Source organism: Chiloscyllium plagiosum, chromosome 29, assembly GCF_004010195.1.
Source record: "Chiloscyllium plagiosum isolate BGI_BamShark_2017 chromosome 29, ASM401019v2, whole genome shotgun sequence".
NCBI classification, from domain to species: Eukaryota; Metazoa; Chordata; class Chondrichthyes; order Orectolobiformes; family Hemiscylliidae; genus Chiloscyllium; species Chiloscyllium plagiosum.
The window spans coordinates 25,899,299-25,914,332 of NC_057738.1; the positions used below are offsets into that span (position 1 = coordinate 25,899,299).

Consider the following 15,034-nt stretch of genomic DNA (forward strand, 5'->3'; position numbering starts at 1 on the left):
TGAATTTGCGGTCGGGGTGGAAGGTGTTGGTGTAGTGGATGAACTGTTCAACCTCCTCGTGGGAGCATGAGGTAGCGCCGATACAGTCATCAATGTAGCGAAGGAAAAGATGGGGGGTGGGGCCAGTGTAGTTGCGGAAGATGGATTGTTCCACATACCCTACGAAGAGGCAGGCATAGCTGGGGCCCATGCGGGTGCCCATGGCTACTCCTTAAGTGGGAGGATTGCTGTGCTTTTCCATCACCACTCCAATCTTAACAGTGACTTTCTCAGTCAGGCTTGCTTTAAAATGCCGATATGACCCGATTGATGCCATTCGACTCCAATTTTCCTATTAGTTTCAACAAAACAAATAACATGGTATTATCAGAAAAAAATCTGATCTTAGCATCCAGAATATTCATTGAAATAATTGAGCCCACACATGTGGTACTAAGCTATACATCCCAAGAGGTTTCCAGATTCAATCTCTGATCTGGAGTCATCTGATCACAGCAGTCAGGGTACTGCCTAGTTAACATCTGGTAGTCCCTGACCTATGGAAAAGCAGTTTAACTGTGCTTTTACTACTACCCAGAATCCCTGACCTCTCTTCCAGCATCCCCCTTACCCTAATGAAAAGTGAGACTTCTTTTATGTTTGTAGACTTGCTGAAGCTAGTAACGGGTTTGTCTGTGAAGCCACTATAGTGGAACAGCCTGCTCACTATCCATCCCAGTCTGACACATGAGGAATGCCAATTTGGGTGATATATTTGAGAAACACTAAAACATTTGGAATAGAAGTAGGATGAGAAGGTTTACCACTAATGTTTTATTTCGCTAATGCTCCCTCGCTGTGAGCATGTACTGAAATGCCAGTATGATCAGTTCTGTGGAAATAAATAGGGAAAGATTAGTCTTTTTCATTTTAGGTAATGACTAAGATGGCAACAACATGTACTTCTCTCAAGAAAAAAAAATCAAAGGGTGAATAATCTCCTTCCTGGATTTTGATCAGTAAACACTTTGTTGCAGAGCTGAGAATGCAGGAGATGGTGTCCATGGGAATAGGGAATAAGCCATTTATGGACATCAAGCCTAGTGAAGCTGCCATTAGTGACCGGGCGATTGACTACATCATGAAGGGTACGGGTAAGTAAGATTAATTAACTAGGATGATGCTTGATTTCTAACTTGAGACTTCTGCAATATGGATGCCTTTAAGGTACAATAAACTGAGAGGATGGTGATAAAGTGTACTTGGAGTCCTGACTGCTCAGAATTGATAGAGCCTCTCAATTCTCCAATTGATATACCTCCGAGGATCCATTAACCCATTACTTTTCAGGCAGCATTTTCGATATTTGGTTCCTGTAGCTGGGCACAACCATTTGTCTTTATAATGAGTTTAAATGGAAGCCCCTTTTCTGATGGGAGCAGCATAGATTCTATAGACCAAGAGTCTTGATCTGATCCTAATGAAGCCTGATATGAAATGTTTGTTCTTTCTCCAGTCCCCTTTGCTTAGTATCTTTCAGTTCAATGAGCACAAACACATATGGTGAGCCACTGCTATATTAAAAATAACCCTAATGTCTTGAATTTATTATTCAATTGTGTTGCCATGGAAAGGGGTCTCTCAGATGGAAGGATGATAACCTTCATGCAATACAGTCCTCTTCTTCATAGCCATTGGCAGAGATAGACAGACTTGCGAGTCCGTTTACTGCCCCCTGTTGATGGGTGAAGTGTAATGCATAAGCAACAAGTCAGCAGTGCCCACATGCTGTGAATGAATTCCCTTTAAAACGTGAACAGAGTGAGCTGCTACAAAGTGGAAATATCAGTTTGTTGTCACTGTGATCTCATGATGAGCAGGGTAACTTGGTTACCAAGTTACGAGAAATAAAAGAAAGGTCATTTTCATTAACCAGAAGAAATCTTCAGCTCGAAAAGAGGCAATTCAGCAATTCACGTCTGTGCTGACTGTTTGTTGGAGCAACACAGTCACCTTGTAGACCAGTGTCTTCCATTGCTTCAAATTGTCCTCCATTTCTCCTTTAAAATCTGCAATGATTTCAGCTTCAGGCTCTGCCTTTGACAAAGTATTCCACTTTCCCACCAAATCATCATTGAAGGAGATGTGTCCTCACATCTCTCCCCAGTGATCAATTCTAAACGAATGATGCCTTGTTGTGGATTTCTAAACCCGAGAAAATGGTGTTCACACCAGAAAAGCTCTTCATCATTTTGATTTTACTTCTCACCGTCCTGGCTAGGCTGGGTGTGAGCTTATACAGTAAATACGATGCTGTTGGCGATTTGAATTCATCGGCGGTGGGATTTAGTATTTTTGTTCATTCAATGCGAAACTTGCTTGGGTCCAAAAATAATAATCAAGCTTTCTGCTTTTTAGTTTGGACAGTTTCTACCATCTCTTTTTGTTCAATCATTCATCATCACTAAGATGATTATGTTTGTGTCTATATACAATGGAATTTCTGTGGTATGACCTTCATTATGCTGCAGTAAGGTTATCTAATTCCATGGTCTCCACTACGCTTAAGTTAAGGACTGTATTTTTTTTTTAAACACTTTTCAATTCATGTCGTATTAGAATCCAGAACACGAGCATCCATCGCCGTGTCTTCATTTGACCACTCGACGTCCTTCAAGAGGCCCCATTCGACCATCTCCAACAGCAGCACCTCCTCTTCCAGCAGTCAGTCATCATCTTCCATACTGGGAACTCTTAACCTTCACATGTACTCAAGTCCAACGCATTCCAATCCTCATTGGACACCTTTCAACCAATGGTCATATGACATTGGAACCTGCATCGAAGAAGACGAAGTGGAGCAAGAGATTGGAAGTCAACCATCAATGAGTAAGTCTTTCCAAGTGTTGAATCATCTGCTTGGTTGAACCTCTGACGTCTCATGAAATCCCATCCATGTTTAATTTGACATATATCGATTTTAGACATCAAGTCTAATTTGTAATGGAATTGCATTGCATTGTTCGATATTTGACATGTTTCTGCAAAATAGCAAGAATCTCTATTGTCACAATTTGTAGTGAGCTGGGGAAGAAATTAGACAATTGTATGATTGTGAACAGCAGGTCATAAAACTGGCTTGAAAAAGAAAGGGCTCTCAATATTGTGGACTGGAGTTTGAGTCAGAAGAATGCTGGGATCTGGAGAATGGTGAGAGCTGGGGTGAGAGTGGGAACTGGTTTGTAGAGAAGATTGAAGGCCTGAAAGATCAGTGGTAGGCAGTGAACTGAGGGGGTAGAGGCTTGGGAAGATGAGCTTTTGGAAGTCAGGGAGATTGGAGACAGGGGTGATGGAGTGATGTGTGTGCAGGAGGTTGAGGGCTTCATAGGGAAGTTTGGGATGGGCAGAGAGCTCAGAGAATTTGGGGGTCAGTATTAGATTGTTGAGGAGGGGATTGTTAGTTGATGAGGCTGACATGTGGAATCCAGCAGCTAAGTGGTAAAGCTCTTAGACCCAGTAGCCATCAGCAACCCGGGAAGCTAGGTCAGTCACAGCGCAGTTTGAAATTGTGGATCAAGCTAATTCTGCCTGTGTCATTATAATAATTAAACTGCAACCTGCCTCTCAGGAGCACATTGTTACCCCTCAAGCCCTTGATCCCCCAACCCCATTAATCACAGTAGACTGTTTCTGGTCAAGACTCAGTCGTAATAACTGTTTAACCTTCAATTTGACTGAAACCAGCCCCGTATTGGGATTAGCCTTCCTCCTGTATGTCAATCAAAGCAATTCTCTAAATCTTGCTCAGCATGGTTACAATTAATGAATGCTGTGAATTCTGGATGAGTTATGGCAGATGTATGGTTAAGATAAAAATAATAAGAAAAGAACGGCTTTGATCATTCATGACCTCAGAATGTTCAAATCTCAGGATGTAGGCTTGCAGTAAAGTCACTGTTGCGATGTGGAAAATTCATCCTGTATTTCAGTATAAAATCCCATTATTGATTTGTGGAGTAGAACAATTGCTTTTTGAATTGGTGATACAAAACTTTAAAAAACCGAAGAAAATGAGTTTAAAAACTTCTGACAGTTGCAAAAGAAATTATATTCATATCATGTTCCCATCTCGAAACCCCTCCACATCCTGCACTGTTTGTTATTGACAATTGTCTTGAGCGCATGGTATCAAACCCAATGGGATTCCAAATTTTTTTTTTGTCCCAGTCACAGAGAGTTCGGAGACCTCTTCACAATGTACTTCAGCGGAGAGCGTCAGTGGCTCAACTCTCAACTGTGTGTCCCAGCTTTCCTCAGAGACATTTCCTGACGACACTTCACATCCTGACTCTAAGACATCATGTCATTATGTTTCCCTAAATCCTTCCCCACGGCTGCAAAGGGCTAAGCCAGTAAAGAACCAGTACATCACAGCAGTAAGTATGTGTGCTTTGACTTATGTAGGGTACATGTGGAAGAATTGCAACAACCACAATTCACGCACTAGTCCTGCGATACAAGCAATGCTTTTAAATACTCATAATTTAAATTCAGCTTTCCGCACACTACCATTCTACTCTCTACAATGAATGGGGCTCTCTGGTGAATCAGGAATATTTGGCAATGTTAGAAGTGATGGATACAAAGACATTGGAAAGGAATTCTAAGTAAAGGTTAACTAAAACAAAGGAAGCATTCCTTCCTTACAAATTCCAGCTGAATTATATCAGGATCATTGCCAATTTGCTTCGGGCAGAACAGTGCAGTTGTTGACTGGACTTTTGGAAAATAACTGCTTCCTTTCTCCACCTCATGATCAGGATAAATTCCAATCTGTAATTAATTCTAATTACCTGCAAAACAAATTTCAGAACTCAAGCTCAGATCCCAGCTCCTGGGTGTTTATTAGACTTGGCAAAATGGGACAGTTTTGAACTAAGTGGAAAGTGACATCATTGTTTGAAAACAAAAGTTGCCAATTTTAGTTTTAAGCTGCTCACCATCCTGTCTTGGAAATATACTGCGGTCCTTCCCTGTCACAAGGTCACAATCCTTGAACTCCTTCCTAAGCATTTTGGGTGTACTAACGTCATGTGGGCTTTAAGATTCAAGAACGTAGCTCATTACCACCTTCTCAAGGGCAATTAGTTATGAACAATAAATGCTATCCCAGCAAGTGAAGCTCACATCCGCTGAATGATGGATGATAAACATCAAGGACAGAAACTTGTTTTCTGATGCATCTATAAGGTGGTCTTCCTGCCACCCTCCCTCAAACCCCCTTCCAACCTGTCCAAAATGGCTTGGAGAGGGTGGACGCTAGGAAATTGTTTCCGTTAGGCGAGGAGACTAGGACCCATGGACATAGCCTTGAATTAGAGGGGGTAAATTCAGAACAGAAATGTGGAGACATTTCTTCAGCCAGAGAGTGGTGGGCCTGTGGAATTCATTGCCACAGAGTGCAGTGGAAGCTGGGACGCTAAATGTCTTCAAGGCAGAAATTGATAAATTCTTGATGTCACAAGGAATTAAGGGCTACGGGGAGAATGCGGGTAAGTGGAGTTGAAATGCCCATCAGCCATGATTGAATGGTGGATTGGCCTTACTTCCGCTCCTATGTCTTATAGTCTTATGGTCTTAAATGTTGTTGGGGGAAAAGCAAGGCCTCAGGAAATCCACTGAGCTTTGTCCCAGTGAGATCACTAATGTGGCCAGTTTTGAGGCTGATCCAAGGCATTCAAGAGCAGTGGGGGAGCCCAATGGGTCACCTTGCTTATGCCTTGGTCAGGGAAATGGGGGCACTTAACTCAAGGGGCTCATTCAACATAAGACATTCTTCCCATCATGCTACACCTCTCCAAGGTGCTCCCTCCCTCCCCAGATTCTCCATCAAGATGCTCAAACTTTGTCTCCATCCTCCTGGGCCTCACCTCTCCTCCATACTGTCGGATGCCACGCACTCCTTATCACAGTTAGCTGAGCTTGCACTGCAGAGCTTAGAAACTTGGTGCTGCTTATAGTCCCAGTCTTGGTCACTGCTGCCACTGGACACCTAAGTGTGAAACTTGTGAGGAGAAACATTAAGATATTTAGTAAGAGGTACCCAGAATCTGAACAGCATGTGCTGTTAAAACAATGGATTCCTTTAGTTTCTTCTAGAATCCATCTATGGGTGTATTGTCATCTTAAGTAAACAAGCTCTGCAGTACAATTTCCAATGTACAACAGTGATTGAAGGACAGAAGGCTCATCTTAAGCCAATTAATGTTCCTTGGAGCATCAAATGGCTGTATGGCTGCTTTGGTCAGAGGTGATCAATTCTCCACCAACACTTCAGGCAGTGATGGACGGGAGACACCATCATTCAAAAGCCTTGCTCTAAAGAGCATTTTCCTCTTTCTTATTTTCCTCCTCATTTTTCTTCCCCTTTGTCTCATTCTCTAAGTCTCTTTCCTTTTTAACCTTGTTTGCCTGTTCCTCCTTTTTTCTTGTTTTCTCTTCTTCTTGGACTTCATCGCTTGCTTTTCTCCTTCTTCCTTGGTGTTTCAATCTGTTTCTATTCTTTGTTTTCCTTCTCTTTCAGTTTATCCATTGACTAAATGCTCTGCCTCATTCTTTTTCTCTTCATCTACCTTTTCAAATTCCCCTTTTTTTTTAAACCACTTTTTGACTTTTTATGTGTCATTGGACATGGTAAAATGTTTAGTCAAGCAAAAATTTGAAAGGTACTCTTTCCCATTTGATCCTATTATCCCAAATCCTGGTGGCCTGCCTGTTCTCGCTCCTGGAATCCCTGTAGTGCAGAAAGAGGCCATTGAGCCCATCGAGTCTGCATTAACACTCTGAAGAGCATCCTGCCTAGACCCATTTCATCTCTGTGACCCCACACTTACCAAGGCTGCATATTCTTGGACACTACAGGGAAATTTATCCACCTAACATGTACATCTTTGAACTGAGTGAGGAAACCGGAGCACCTGGCAGAAACCCATGCAGACATGGGGAGAACATGCGCACTGTACATAGTCGGGCAAACAAGGCTGGAATCAAACCTCGGTTCCTGGTGCAATGAGGCATCAGTGCTAATTACTGAGCCACCGTGCTGTCCGTGGTCTACAATGCTATGAGCTGGTTGAAATGTGTTAACGTTTAAGAACACACTCACTGTTTGATATTGCTCTGTGTGTTGTTCAGCTCTATCCCATCAGTGGGGCAAGTGTTTGCTCTGAGCATCTACTCGGTAGTGATTTTAATTTGGTTCCTTTCCTTCACTGTCTTGGCAGAGTAACCCCTCACATGTAACAATTGGCCTCTCAACACTGGTTTGAATTGCAAGTATTTGCAGAGATAGTTCAGTAAGTAACTAGTCTTTATAAATTAAAACCTCGTGAAGGATTAATCAGACTAATAATTTAAACAGGGATTAGTGGTGATTTAACTAAACAAGTCGTTAACAGGAACAATAACAGGTGATTAGCATGTTTTGAATGGTGCTATTAATCACGGTGCTTTATTGTGGCTGGTAGCTATTAACTATTAACAGTATTTTGTCTGTATAGGTGATTGGGGTCACTGGTATAATCTGAAATTATCTTCCTTTTGGTATAGCTATCTTTATCTGGCAGCATCAAATGTTTAATTTTGTTGATATAAATACCTTTAGTAATTTAGATTTAAGAATAAGATCATTTCTGAAATTTTAAGATTCACTTGATAAATGAAAAAGAAGCAAAGAAATTATTCGAAAGCTTTATAATTGATTGTGGTAATAACGTAAGCGAGTTTCAGTCAAAAACTTCTGTTCAATAGTGAGTGACACACGTTGGGAATCACATCAGGACGTTGAAATGGAGGTTGACTACAAACATAGAAAGGATGAGGAAAACCAAAAGAATTGCAGATTCTGGAAATCAGAAACAAAAACAGAAATTGCTGGTAAAGTTCAGCAGGTCTGGCAGCATCTGTGGAGTGTAATCAGAGTTAACGTTTCAGGTCCAGTGACCCTTCCTCAACTGATGCTATGGCAGTTCTGAGGAAGGGTCACTCAACTCGAAACATTAACGCCTGGTTTCTCTCTACCGATGCTGCCAGACGTGTTGAGCTTTTCCAGCAATTTCAGTTTTGGTTTGAGAAAGAATGAGGAGTTTGAGTTTTCTTTGGAGTCCAGAGAAGCTGAAATTCTGATCCTTAGAGTAAAGAGGATAATGAGAAAATTTAATAGAAGTGTTCACTTACATTAGGAGTTTAGATGCATTGATGAGCAGAAATAGTTTTCAGAGGCAGGGAAATCATTAACCAGAGCATGTGCCACATTCAAAATAATTGACAAAAAGGTGAAACAAGGATTTTTTTTTAATGCAATGTGTTATTGAGAACTGGAATGCACCAAGTGAAATCTTCCAAAGAGAATTGAGTTATACCTGATAAAATATTATAGGACTGTGGAGAGAGCAGGGGAGTGGGATGAATTATATAATTACTTCAAATAACTGAATGAGTTGCAATGGATCATAGAATCCCTACAGTGTGGAAACAGGTCCTTCGGCCCAACAAGTCCACACCGACACTCCGAAGAAGAACCCACCCAGACCCATTCCCTGCCCCTATCATCCTATATTTACCGCTGACCAATGCACCTAACCTACACTTCCCTGAACACTGTGGGCAATTTAGCATGGCCAATTCACCTAACCTGCATTGTGGAAGGAAACCAGAGCATCTGGACTTTAGATGTCTCCCAAGCAGACACGGGGAGAATGTGCAAACTTCACACAGAGAGTCGCCCAAGGCTGGAATTGAACCCAGGTCCCTGGCGCGATGAAACCTCTGAGCCACTAAGAGTCATATCAGACTTGAAGTGTTAACCCTGTTTCCTGTCTTCACAAATGCTGCCAGACCTACTGAGTTTCTCCAACATCTTCTGTGTTCGTCAAAGAAGCAACTTTACCAGACACAAAATATTTTCATAAATTAGTTACTTTAAACTATACTTTCAATAAAATCATCCAACTCGTGTTTTCCTCCTTTTTTGGCACTTTCGTATGATGTTTGTTGCCTTTTAATTGTCAACCCTTTCTTTGTTTTTTTTGGTCAAATTTATTCAATCCATTTTTATTGTCACAAATTCCAACTGCTGCAATTTTTTATTTCTCAGTGAGAGACAAGTGTCATGTAAAATATGTCAGAATTATCTATCTCTACAGTTGTTTGGTAGGAAGTTTGTTTCTGTGATAAATTGCTCTTTATCTGATGACGTGCATGCACAATCAGATTCTGATTAGTCACTTGTGTACATTTATTATGGATAACTAGCACTTATTGTTTTTGTTTTGTTACTTTTACATTAGATTTTCCTTCCCATTGTTCATACCTAACCACAAACAACAGCAATCAAAGCTCTGGTATTTATTTCTGGAAGAATTAATTTTAAGAACAGAAAATTGGTTTAAATGGTATAGAACCTTAGTTAGACCGCACTGGAGTAATGTGGACAATGATCTCCATTTTATCAGAACTTTTTAGGAGGAGGGTGCAACAAAGATTTACAAGAATGATGCCAAAATTGAGAGATTGTAACTATCAGGAAAGTTTAGTGTTCTCTTCTCTAGAAAAGAGAAGTTTGAGGGATTATGAAGTAGTTTGCTAAGATAGATGCAGAGAATATCTTTCTCCTTCTGGGCAATGTAAAACCAAAGACCATAAATAGAAAATAGTTATTAATAAACCTGAAAGACAATCAGGGAAACCACCTTTTTGATGTAAGTTACCTACAAGAAGTAATAGTTGAGGCCTGTAATGAATAATGCTAGGATGCTGGATGTTAACACTAGATAAGCAAAGGCTAGGTAAACACATTAAGAAGAAAATAATAGAAAGGTAGGTATATTGATGGGTTGGGTGGAATAACATTGGCAGAATCACATGTGGAGCATAAACATTGATATATTTGGGTTGAATGGCCTGTTTCCTTGATATAAATTTGATTATCGAGCAAACATTTTACATTAAAATATGTTCTAGCTGACAAGTTATTGGGCAAATGGAGAAGAAGAGAGGATAAAGAGCTTACACTCCCAATAGAGGCATCTTAAAGGAAATAATTAAACTGAATGCAAGGCTTTTTTTCTCTGTTTGTTCCTCTTCCCAAAGACTTTAGTCCCAGATCCTTCTTCATGTTGGAATGAGAGTCATATCCAAGGGTGTCATATGGACTTGATTTGCATATATAAGGATCCTGCTGGCCTCTGATGGGAATGATTCCCTTCAGTGGATGGCACAAATGACGAGGTTTCTTCTTCTATTTTAACCCAGAATGCTAGCTTTCTGAGAATTATAATTCCCTCCTCTTAACTTCGAATGGTTGCTAAACTAAGAAGCTTGCAAGATTACAAAGAAAAGTTGAAATTACAATTCAATTTATGATTTATTCAGGACTTTTCTGTAACATCTATATCACAACACAGTCCCACTCAAAGGGACATAATGTAAAATTCAGGCTAGGCCATTCAGGAATGCTGCCAGGAGACATTTCCTCATTTGCAGGGTGCTGGAAATCTGGAATACTCTCTTCCCAGAGTGCAATGGTTGCTTGATATCATTTGGAAATTTCATGGCTGTGATTAATAGATATTAGTGAGGCAAATGAACTATACAGTATGGATCCAAAGTGGGTTACTTGAGGTTGACATTTTAATAAGCCACGACCAAAATTGATTGGCAGACATACTCGAGGGACTGAATAACCTTCTCCGGTTTTAAAAAAAAACAAAGAACTGCAGAAGCTGGAAATCAGAAATTGAGGAATACCTCAGCAGGTCTGGCAGCATCGGTAGGGAGAAAACAGAGTCAATATTTTAGTACCAGTGACCCTCCTTCAGAACTGGGAGTTCTTCAAGGGGAAATGGGAGAACTTCTGAAGAAAGATCACTGAACCTGAAACGTTAACTCTGATTTCTCTCCACAGATACTGCCAGGCCTGCTGAGCTTTTTCATTAGCGTCTGATTTTTTTCAAAAACCTTCTCCTGTTCCGTGGCTGCATTGCAATATTTTTGAGGCAGGAAGTGCTCCAGTTGAATTGTTTGTACATTTCTTCATTTCTGTTAAGTCATTATATCTTGTTTTATCAGCTCTGAACAAAATGTGTCATGGACCTTCTTACCGACCCAGTGAAGAAGTTAGATTCAACTCCAAGGTATTGGTGCCCTTGAACTGCTCTCTCTTGTTTTGATGGGGGTCATTCAGCCACCATATGCACGAACAGAAATTGTCACTTGGAAATCCAAAATAGGATGGATAAAGGAGGGCAGAAGCACTCACCTGACTGACAAGGAGACTGCATTTGCGTGACATTCCACCTGATATTGAAAGTGGACATTAGTGACAAACTAAATGAGAAGTAATGATAGTGTATGTACATACATTTAATAATGGTTGGTGTTTATTTTTACAGCTCACCTTTAATTTTTTGTACTGCATTCTGTAAATAACAAGGTGCCTTCTCTGCATGACATATTTTCTTGTGGAATGCGTGGGGTTGTAGCTTTGAAACTGCAAAATTGTAAATGTAGATTAAGTCTTCACTGCAGCTAGTGTACAAATCAAATTGTGTAGCAGCATCTATATTTGTAAATATTTATTTTTATTGCTAGTTTTTTTTTCCTCCCAAAATTATGTCTATTATATCTATATCCTTCTTGGGTATCAAGAATAATGTGATCAAGAGAGATGATTTAAAATTTCACTCTTTTATATGTTGTGTTTGTCTCAGTAGGAGATTGATGTTGCATTGTTGAATTGAGCCAATTATATTTTGTACACTTTTGACTGGAGATGGCTGCAATGAAGTTTCTTTCAATAGCAGTTACCTCCATTATAATCAAATCTGACCATCTTAAGAGGTCAGATACCAACATTTATTCAATGAGCCAGGACGCAAGCTACAAATATTTTGTGAATGTTATAAATATCTTATTTGCTTCTTTTCCATTTTCTAATGACTTACCATAAATGTCTTTGCGTGTTTATGTGCTAAGTCTCCAATGCCATCAAAAACCTTGAACCATTTGCTTTCATTATATTCTGACAAAAGATCTACCCATTTATATATATTTAATCATATACAACTGATAGAAATTAAAAAAGTGAGCAAATTCAATCAAGTGACCAGGCAAATACTGTCTTCTGCAATCTCAACATCAATTTTATGCCTTCATGTTTTTACCAAATAAAATTAATTTCTGCCTTTCAGTTAAGTTTCTTGACTATATTGCTTACATACCGTCTTGGCTCACAGTATTTCTGCCTTGCCATGCTGCTTAGCACAGACCAAAGTCTGAAGTCCTGTCATGGTCGTCACTAGTCATCAATCAAGAGGGTAGACCTGTTGCTGTATGGAATTAAGTTTTATTCATCTCCTGCCAACAGCCATATGTCAGCAGCCCATGTGGTATACAGCATGCGTGTTAACTAAATGGCAATGTTTCAAAGATGAAGGGGAATGGTCCTCAATCATGTCACTGTCGGCATCTGATATCGGTTCATGGTCAGTCATCCACTTGAGGTTGTCAGGGTCAGGGGTCTGTTTCACTACAGTACTGAGTACAGAATGGCCACTGTCAGTCCAGTCACCCATCAGGTGGAGTTGTCTGCTCATGTCGGTTAGTGATGTGGGCCACAGTCAGCCGCTGGGGTAAGCAGAATTGAAGATAAAGGATGTTATCAGGCCACTGATGTAGTACAGAATTTGGCAAGTTCAAAGATGAGGATGCAAGTTACCAACCTGTGATGCATGGGGAAAGGATGGGCAAGTTAGAAATTTGACAACTGAGGGAGGTGAGAGTGTATGAGAGGATATGGCTTACTGTGGGAGGTGGGATTATCAGTGGTCACCACCACTGTGGTCTTGATGGGAAGACTATGTTTCCCAATAGTGGACAGGATAAAACTGGATGGGGATGGTCTTGTGAGAGTAAGGATGAGAGCTGAAATTATAGGTGGAGTGTGGGAATGTGTGGGTGGATCAGGTTGTGATGAGCTGAACAAGGAGTACTGGAAAGAAAGGAACGTGAAAGTTCCAAGAAGTCCCTTGGTACCAGGCTGAGCCTGTGGTGATTCACGGTGCCTACTGCTACATGAGTTTCCCATCATATTCACAATCCAACATGTGAAGTGCACATAGAAAATGGCTACAATCACACTTAGAGCAAATGGAGTCTTTTTTCTTTCTGTTCCAAAACACAAGCTTTACTTGTGTACAATGGGAGACCCTCCAAGGGGTAATAGCATCTATTATAGAATCCCTACAATGGAGGGAGAGGCCATTTGCTCCATCAAGTATGCACCGATCCTCCAAAGAGCACCCTACCCTATTCACATAACCCAACATTTACCATCGTTAACCCACCTAGCCTGCATGCAACAGGGCAATTTAGCATTGCCAATATAACTTGCACAACTTTGGAATGTGGGAGGAAGCCAGAACACCAGGAGGAAACCCATGCAGACACAGGTAGAATGTACAAACTCCATACAGACTATAGCCAAAGGCTGAAATTGAACCGGATCTCTGCTACTGTGAGGAAGCAGTGCTAACTACTGAGCCGCCATGCGTAAATCTCATTGAATAGAATCCCTACAGTGTGGAAACAGGCCCTTCGGCCCAACAAGCCCACACCAACCCTCCGAACAGTATCCCACCCAGACCCATTCCCCTACGCTATTACTCTACATTTACCCCTCACTAATGCACCTAACCGACATGTCCCGGAACACTATGGGCAATTTAGCGTGGCCAATTCACCTAGCCTGCGCGTGTTGGATTGTGGGAGGAAACCAGAGCAAACCCGGGGAGAATGAGCAAACTCCATACGGTTAATTGCCCGAGGCTGGAATTGAACCCAGTTTCCTGGCGCTGTGAGGCAGCAATGCTAACCACTGAGCCACCATGCCATCACTTGCAAAGCACACATTTAAATCTGTATTCAGAACACTGTGCAAGTGAGAGTGGGGTGCAAATGCTGGTCACAAGCAATTTTAACCATATTGTTGTTGCAGATTTCTACGAAGCAGTAATACTCCGAGGGACCACAACAGTGACACTTTAGGGCCACAAAGCACAATAATATTGCAAGATCTCACAAGCTGTACAGAACTGATTCCCTCTCACCTTGAACTGTAGGTGTTCTGCAACATGCTGTTACATGCAATGATGCCTTTCTTGGGTTTTGTGAGTCTTAGAGTACAAGATCATAGCAATCATGCAACACTTATAGTCTCCTACTGTCTCTTTGCAACATGAATAGGAAGGATTTGGAGGGATACGGGCCAAGTGCTGGCAAATGGGACTAGATTAGGTTGGGATATCTGGCTGGCATGGACAAGTTGGACTGAAGGGTCTGTTTCCATGCTGTACATCTTTTTGACTCTATGACTAGTGCTGCATTCAGTGGAATAAGGTCTAATGTCAGAGTGCATTATGCAGGCATTCTGATTCCTTTGTTGCTGAACTCCTCCATGTCCCAGTGCATGGAGGATTGTGTTAAGCCATAATTTGTGGGTGATGCAAATATTGCCAACTATTATTGCAAGGACCTGTTCTGTTTCTGCTCTGAGCACAGCTTCATTATGTGTGACTGGTGGATCCAACCACATTCGGGGCTTAATGTCACTATTGCTGTGATGCAGTGAAGGGGCGGAGAAAGAGAACAGGAACATATGTGCCAGCAAGTCCAAGACCTGCAGCAATCTCCAGTGGATCTAGAACATCTTCCCCATGAAGTGGCCTCCAAATCTGGGGCCAAAGTCTTTTGTCCTTGATGCCATTTTCTCTGGATGAGTGATGTACAGTGTTGGTGCAGGCTGAGGATGGCTGGATGCATGATGCATTGAGAGGGCCATATCATAGTGTGGTCGTTTGAAATATAAAAGGGTTCAATTGTATGTGCTTGGCTTAGTGCTTAAATAGTGATAAATGTAGGAATGTGCAGTTGTGTGCGTAATGAATAATCAGCCATTCCATCTACTTGCCCTACGAAGCATTGGTTTTGTGGTGACCCA

General features: G+C 41.1%; 1 protein-coding gene across 5 annotated transcripts in view; it reads left to right on the plus strand.

Moving 5' to 3' along the window:
• zgc:158766 (uncharacterized protein LOC100009641 homolog) overlaps positions 1–12,220 on the plus strand; it is a 183,551-nt gene extending 171,331 nt beyond the window's left edge. For 2 of the 5 annotated variants that reach the window (XM_043719352.1, XM_043719353.1), the window contains exons 20-24: positions 1,017–1,133; positions 2,599–2,868; positions 4,207–4,415; positions 7,263–7,334; positions 11,107–11,192. In XM_043719352.1, the coding sequence (XP_043575287.1) occupies positions 1,017–1,133; positions 2,599–2,868; positions 4,207–4,415; positions 7,263–7,307 (641 nt within the window). In that variant the 3' untranslated portion in view covers positions 7,308–7,334; positions 11,107–11,192. Of the gene's footprint in view, positions 1–1,016; positions 1,134–2,598; positions 2,869–4,206; positions 4,416–7,262; positions 7,335–11,106 lie in introns of all 5 variants that reach the window. The other 3 variants (XM_043719354.1, XM_043719355.1, XM_043719356.1) reach the window with 3 other exon arrangements.
• The last annotated feature ends 2,814 nt before the right edge of the window (positions 12,221–15,034 follow it).